The sequence below is a fragment of the Bacillus rossius genome, chromosome 11 (assembly GCF_032445375.1).
Source record: "Bacillus rossius redtenbacheri isolate Brsri chromosome 11, Brsri_v3, whole genome shotgun sequence".
NCBI lineage: Eukaryota > Metazoa > Arthropoda > Insecta > Phasmatodea > Bacillidae > Bacillus > Bacillus rossius.
In genome coordinates, this window is record NC_086338.1 from 40,821,479 (window position 1) to 40,829,648 (window position 8,170).

Consider the following 8,170-nt stretch of genomic DNA (forward strand, 5'->3'; position numbering starts at 1 on the left):
AGTGTGTCCCGTTGTAAACAAAATAAACATGCAAAGGAATAAATAAGAATATTTATTTCTTTAGTAACAATAATAATCCAAAATATTCTTGTGAGTTCATCTTCTAAATAAGTTAGATTTATTGTCAACGTACATATTTGATAAGATGTAGCCTATCGCTGGGCTAATTTGCAACCTTATAACTCCCAGAATAAAAATTGACAGGAGAGAGAAAAAAAATTTTGAAAACTCCATCTTTACTACTACTTGTGACAAATTTTTATATATTTATTCTTTGGTTTTAATTTTCTCTGAAAATTTTGATATTACTAAAGAAAGATAAACGCTGACTTGCAACTGCGTAATGGAATATAATACTTTCATAAACCTTTTATAATTGTTAAGTTTTTTCCTAAAAATGGTAGTTGTATTTCATAGAACAATTTCTCGGTTATAACACTTTGAAAGGACATTCAAAAAATAATTGCGAGGAATTTAATGCAAAAACTTAAAAAACTGACAATATTAAAGTTACAAAGATTCATGATTAGGACGACGTTAATTAATTTTACGAAGATTCCTGGACGATAGAAACTGTAACTAGTGTTTTTTTTCTTTCTTTCGTAAATTTGCGCTGAAATATATTAGCAGTGTAGAGTTGGGTTCGTACCCAGTAAAATAATTCGTACATTCTATAAAAAAAAAAACTAGTGGTGAAAAATTATGTATTTTTGTGTCAGTAAAAGAATAGATTGAAGATTTTCTATAAAAAAAAATCCCCCCAGAACTTTCAAAGTGTGTGCTGCTGTATCCCTTACGTTTCTGGATACTGCAAGTAGGCTACTAGTTTATGTATTTTCCACGGGTGTTTAGATCATTTAAGTATTTGTTACAACGACTTTGAGGCGAATATTTTCCCGGTCTCTGCCGGATCCTCCACCCGGGACTCGAGCCCAGAACCAGTCGCATCCAACTACTCGCGAACCACCGTGCCACCCAGGGGCGCAACAACTAAATTTCCAAAAGGTGGGGGGGGGGGGGGGGTTACAATATACCTTTTTTTTTGTATAAAGAATCGTTGATTCTCCCCCTGTTGAAGCGGGGGGGTCCGGGGGTCCTCCCCCGGAAAAAAAAATTGTTTTTCAAGGTGGAAAATGGTGCTATTTAAGCAGTTTTTACTATCTAAAAATTGATTACACAGCATTTTTCTTTGCACCCATTTTCCCCCACTTCAAGGTTTCAGAGGAGGGGAGGGGGTGGGCAAAATATCCTTGCCCCCCTCCCCCGCCTGTTGTTGCGCCCCTGCGTGCCACCGACCGGCAATGTACCTGTCTGCTGGTGCAGCGGGTGCGCGAAGGGGTGGTGCAGCCCCTGGTGGTGGTGGTGGTGGTGGTAGAAGGCGGCCGCGTGGTGGTGATGGTGCTGGTAGAAGGAGTCGTGGTGATGCATCAGGTGGTGATGCAGCGGCGGCGGACTGTCGTCCATGGCGCCGAAGTCGCCCTGCACCACGCTCATGCTCTCCTGGACCCTCTAGTACCTTCACACTCTCTCGTTAAGACCCGCCACAGCCGCCGCCCGCAGCCGCACTGGGGCCGCAGCGCCCGCCGGAGATGGCCTAGGGTCGCCCGTCGTCTCGTCCCGGCGCGAGATGCACCGTATTACGGTACGGCACCGTAAAATGGTACGCCGTCACGAAATAACGGTACAACGACGTGAAAATTATGGGACGTTGCCACAGAATAATGGTGCGCATCCGACAATGCCCAATTAGATTTTTTTTAAATAAATAAATTAATATATATATACACCTATATATTATTATATTAAGTGTCGCGTGAATTTTAGTCGCGCAGAGTTAAACACAGGTCCCAAAGAAAGTTGACTAGCTTACGACAGTGAAATTTGAACACACTAAAAGTTGGTTCTAAAAGTTCAGGCCGAAATTGCTTTTTTTTTTTTTACCAGCAATTAATATTTAAAAAAAAAGATCCTTAATAGTTTTGTATATAAAACAAAATAAATGCAACGAGAAGGTTTTCAGGGAAATGCTAATCGTTTTTTCATAACATTTTTTTCAAACGAATCATCGTGGTTCAATGACAGGTTTTTTTTCCTTTAAGATATAGGTTTACCAAATATAGGTACAAGAATTCATACACATTCCATTATATCAAACCGCATCAAAAAGCTTTTTGCTGATTTTAGAAATTTTTTTTAGCAAATAATTACGAAAATTAGAAATTAATCGGTTATTTAATAATTTAGTATTTGGGAATTTTGAACTATTGAAAGTAATTAATTACTTCCACCATAATAATACAACCAAAATATTACATCATCAGGTTAAATTTACTGATGGTATTAAACGTCTCATAGGACTTGTACCTGATTTCAGGCGTTTTTGTCGACCGAGCCAATCCAGACGATAGCTGCAAAAATACTGTGGAAATTTTCTTATTCATTTGTGTGGATTTCTATCGTAGTTAAGATTGTGGATGAATTAATTTCTCGCAGTTTCCCTCGTTCCTGTGGCACTGTAAGTCTCAGAACGAAGATATGGGCGTGAGAAATATATTATGTTCCCGAAACTATCAACGCGTTACGTCAAACGAACTTCGCAGTTGAGACCATCTTAAAAGCCAAAGAGATATCCGAGCAATTAACTAAAAAAAAAGCGTTTTTATTTTTAATAGATGCTCACAAATCAATCGGTTGAAAAGATATACCTAAGTAAATAAACGTACCATAATGGCGCTGAATTATGGTACGCAGCACCGTGATACAAGTACTTCCAACCAGCCCTACCCGACAGCGGCTTGGGTCTCGCTGGCCACGCCCCCTTCCTGCGGCCTGGCCTTCTCAGCGTGACGTCACACCCCAGGCCACGCCCCCCTTGATACCCCCTCCATCGCCCGGCACAGGCCACGCCCCCTTATCTCTTCTCTCTCTCTCTCTCTCTCTCTCTCTCTCTCTCTCTCTCTCTCTCAGCCTCACCCTAGCCATCAGCCAGGAATTTGATCCCCCTGAATAGGGTCTCAAGTGTTGATATAGTGCGTCCTCCCCCCCTCCCTTTTTAAACCATTTTTAATCCTCTCGCCAATTACGAGTCCTGAGTGGCTACGCGTCATTGCGTTTTTTTTTTTTAAGTGGGTGTACTTATATATGCAAGTTAAAAGTTATATTTACTTGGCGTAATAAAAACTAACTTTAAATTTGCATGCAAAATATGCATGCTGGTAAATTATAAATTAATTACATTAACAAATTATACAAATACTAAGTAGATATTCAATAATAATATAAATACGCGCATAAATATAATTATTAATTGAGTAAAATAATCAATAATTATTATGCTGAATGTTTGTTCTATTTTATTAATTTTGACTAAGTATTGAATATACTGTATCTAATAATTTACAATTTAAAATGCAAATAAATTATATTTACGGTGACAAAAACTCACTTATATAAATAAACTTGAGAAAGGTTATAAACAAAATTTCTGTCACTAATAGATACAATAAATGTTTTTAATTATATGAACTAGTATTCAATATCAGTCACTAAAGTAGGTACTTATAAGAAAACCACATATATAATTTTAATTTGTATTTTTTTTTTCATCTTGTGAAAATTTCGTTTCATGACGCGCGCATCGTAGAAATTCACTCTCATCATTTTTTTTATATAACGCGCCTAAAATAAGTAAAGGTAAATTGAAAAGAATTTTACTGCAGTAAACATATACTTAGCAGAACTCAGATTTTTGTTTAGAAAATAATTACGAAAACCAGGAATGGTCAATGAGTTACTTGTTAATGCATTAATTTGGAATTTTTTTAAATGATAAAAATTAATGAATTATGTCCACCATGATAGTATAACCGAAATACCACATCATCATGTTGAATATACTGATGGTCTTAAACTTCAGATGGTACTACTACTTGTAATCTCTGGCGTTATGGTCCATCGAACGCATCCAGTTGATAGCCGCCAAAAATAAAACCCAGTGAACTTTTTCCGTATTAATTTGTGTTGATTTATGTCGAAGTTAGGATTGTGGATGCATTTATTTTTCCCGTGATTTCGCTCATTCTCGGGACACTTAAGTCTAAGTCGCCACTAGCGATATCAAGCAACAATGCGTGTGTTTCAACACGGACACTGCGTGAAGACGCCTCTTGCCAAGCTGACAATTGACTGCCGCGGCAAAGACCGTAGTTGCAATCCATCCATAGTTTTATTCGGGCCATCCGATTGGCTGAAGGTCACGTGACCGACGCACGGAAGAAGGCGACGGACTAATGCAATTCCACCTTATAATGTTGCTCGCAATCCAGCAAGAAGTTATATATATATACACATACACACACACACACACACACAGTACATATGTCGTGTGTTGCTCGACTCTGTTCTTCCCCTCAGTTGAGTAACTGATGCATGGAAATGTCGTGATTGTTGTATTTAGGGCGGTATTCCAATACATTCGGGTGAGGTAGCGAATAAGCTGTTCTACCTTGTTGGGATACAACCGTAACCTAACTCGCAGGTCGTATTCCTGAACGTGTCCAAACCCAATCCCAGTTAGGCAACGAAAAAGCAACCGTTTTAATAAACTGTGCCGTGCACGAGGCTGCAAAACTGATTTCAATGCATTCTAGCGGACTTTTGGCAACCATCGATACAATTGCTACGCCAAATAGCCCACAGGTAGCAGCACTATCGTGCAAATTAAACTGTGTGATTTTAATTTTCTCAAGTACTCTTAAAGTTGCGATGATTTCTTGTTATGGCCATTAAAGTGTAGTTTCGCTATCATTAGAGACCGGAAAAATTCGCAATTTCAATGACCTATAGGATAGACTCCATGATCCTCTATGCACGCGAGAAAATTACACCGGCTCATTGGCTACTGACTCGTGACACCTGTTAACTTGGATGCTCGTGGTTCGATACTTCTTTTGTTAAAGGTTTTTCATTGGCCGGGTGTCATTCAGATAAACTGTAGCCCAATCACTGATGCAGTAAAAAGGCAAACGTTTTTGGATTTTAGACTATGACGAAATTAATCCGCGAATTTTGCCGGTCTCTAGCTATCATAAAGTTTCATTTGGCACACAAACACCATTGGTACATCCCCCGATGATCAAAATAAGTTACTATACACGAGTTAATGGCGCCAGACGCGATTCCGCCATCTTGACGAAATCAAAGCATGCGCGTAATTTCGGCAACAGAACGGCGACGGATAGGACGCCAAAATAGGTTGCCTAAAAATAAGGGACTTGCCTTCCTACCGTGCGCTAGGAATATGGTTATGGTACAGATGTAGCATATTCAAGACCTAAACTCTAGGAATACCGAACTTACAGGCTTGTTAAGTAGTCTGTGTCAAAAGCGGTCTAGCCAATCTCGTGCGTGTAGTGTAAAGCTGCAAGGCCACTCGTGACGGGCAGGTTGTATGCTTTATAGGGGCACGTATTTTGCGTGAAAAAAAAAATCTGATCACTCATTAGACTGCAGTAAGGTATGCCTGCGCTTACGATTTTATTCCGCCTGTAATTGGCGGCCGTCTGCAAGTGTAATACTAATACGTTACTGAATATTTTTCCTACAATCTTTAAAGAATTTGAATGTAATTAAAGTAATAACAGCCTTTGTGGGCTATTATGTGACTTTGTAATGAAATTTTTTCCTTAGGTAGGGCATCTCTCCCACATTTACCATATATATATATATATATATATATATATATATATATATATTCAATGGCCAAAGTGACACCCAACCCGAGATTAAAGACATTTATATTTCTGTCAGAAATTCATGTCAAAATCATAGGCGTGCCTACAGGGGGGGCCAGGTGGGCCATGGCCCCCCCTAATGTAATCACTCAGATCGGCATTTTCTCTAATGCGTTCGTTAATATTCGTATATTCCTGGCACTGTGACACTCAAACTGTGTTTCAGTGTTGCAGCGTGCTAATTAACAATATTTTTAAACATTTTTTTTATCATTCTGGAAATACAGCCGCCTTAGTTTATTTAAAACATGAGGTCCCTTAAAATGGCCTATAGCTTATACTTGAATTCGCTCAGACTGTTTACACGCGGGAATGTTTATTGCTCTCCTGCATAAGTGTAAGTACCCTTTAAACATTGTCTATGGAAGAAAACATATTTTCAAGATTGTTAAAATTATACAGATATAATTATTAACTAGAGAACACATCTCGTTGATACTGCACAAAAATATAAACAAGTCAATGAGTGAAAGTATTTAGGCTATTTAACATTCTAAATTCAGCTTCTGATTTAAAAATTTAGCAGGGCCCCCTCTAATGGAAATGTCTGGGCACGCCTATGGTCAAAATTCAAATAGTTATCCCTTACTGCTGCCTCTGAAATTGGTTGACAACTCATATGGTGGACTGTGCGACAGCTAGAAACACTAAACCAAGGCTGAATCGAATCACAGGCTACTACGTTGGGACGTCTCACAAAACAGCAACCAATGAGTGAAGTTAAAATTACTAAAATTACTAATTTATATTTATTGATGTGTAATATTTGTAGGTATGAAAAGAGATTTTCGAAAAGGAATTTCATCAAAATAAGGCCATTTTTTTCTTTTAAAATACATTAAACAGTTTATACGGTAAAGTTTCCATTTGGCTTCGCGAACTTTGGTTCATGCCATCTCCTACAAATGGCAGCAACATCATGTCCAAAGCCGGGGTTTATAATTTTTTCAAGTCTTTCGCTTTTATCGGAGCCGTTCCATTATATAGTTTAACCTTTCGCTCTGCAAAACGAATGATTCTATAGTCGACGTAGCTGGCTGGTTCGGCAGCGAATTCTAGCGGCGGGCGCGGAAACTACATGTGATTTAGGTTCAGAATATATGGTCGAAAAAACTATTTGCGTACATTTATGACACTGGTCATTATTTTAAAGTATTATGCGTCAAATATAGTGTCAAAGTTTCGTATCATAAAGTGTATCTGCAACATGGAGAACACACGAATTTGCTCGTCGTTACCGAGGTTAGATTCACTCGTCTCCAGCGAGTACTGAAAACTCGCTCACATTTATTCAAGTTGTACATATTCAATGTGCGAAAAAAAAAAGAAAAAAAATGGTTGTCTGTAAAGTCGGTTTACGGACAATAGTTTAACGTGACAACGTCATAACAAAACATTGATGAAATGATTGCATACTTTTATGAATAAAATTTAATAATTTTTATTGAATTATCACTATTTTGTATGGATACAAAAAAGGAGTGAAATGAAATCTACAATTTAATTGATAAATTTACTTCTATTTGCACTCATTAATTCAAATATGTTTATTACTTTAACGAACAGATTATTTTAACTATAACTTTTATACATGTTTGCTATTTGGACTTCTTCCAATCTGTGTTATTCTGTTAAGGATAGGACGATGATAGGAAAAGGAGGAAACGAATGGGAGTGTTCCAAGTTTAATGTGCCACGGAAAAGTCAAATCGATGGTTGTTCCAATCGAGTGGAAGAGAGATAGATGCGGCGCAAGCGTACATTGAGCGTAACGGGACAATGTGCGTTACGGGACACTTTTTCGTGCGTGCAGCCGGCGTTCATCGATTTATTAGACGATGTCACGTCAAAAAAAATTCGGCTCATTCTTTGCCCCTTCTAACCCGGCACCCAGGCAAGGTTCCTCCCCCTCTCCTTTTCCTCCCAGGCTGGAGTCCAAGGGTTGACGCCTGTTTGGTCACACGTGTTCCTGGCCGAGGAGAAGACGAGGATAAGCCAGTCTTGTGTCGGGTCGCTGTGCGCGCGAAATTTGTCCGGGGCAGGACCTAAAGTTGTCTGTCTGCCTCTCTTCCCCCGTTTACGGGCGCCACCAGCCTGGACCGTGATATATATTACTTCCTGCTGCCCTCCTGCCTCCTCCAGCCAGCCCCGGGCAAATGGGGAGATGTGTTCCTTTCCGCCGCCTGAAACCCCCACACCCCCGTCTCCCCCAATCCTTTGCGGACCCTCTTAACCCGGCGCAGCCGACACTGTAGTTCCCACTGTTCCCACTGCCGCTGCTGTCTCCTCGCTACGAGTTATTGCGGCGCCAGTGGTTCCGTGGTCAGCTGTCCGGGCCGCCTTCTGCAGGCGGCTCTGTTGCGCTTCTCACTTATCCT

At 39.6% G+C, this 8,170-nt stretch overlaps 1 protein-coding gene across 1 annotated transcript in view; it reads right to left on the reverse strand.

Annotated features, from left to right (window-relative positions):
* LOC134536453 (heart- and neural crest derivatives-expressed protein 1-like) overlaps nt 1-1,507 on the reverse strand; it is a 42,873-nt gene extending 41,366 nt beyond the window's left edge. Inside the window, exon 1 of the mRNA XM_063376169.1 lies at nt 1,308-1,507. Within this exon, the coding sequence (XP_063232239.1) occupies nt 1,308-1,494 (187 nt within the window). The 5' untranslated portion in view covers nt 1,495-1,507. The remainder of the gene's footprint in view (nt 1-1,307) is intronic.
* Between the last annotated feature and the right edge of the window lie 6,663 nt (nt 1,508-8,170).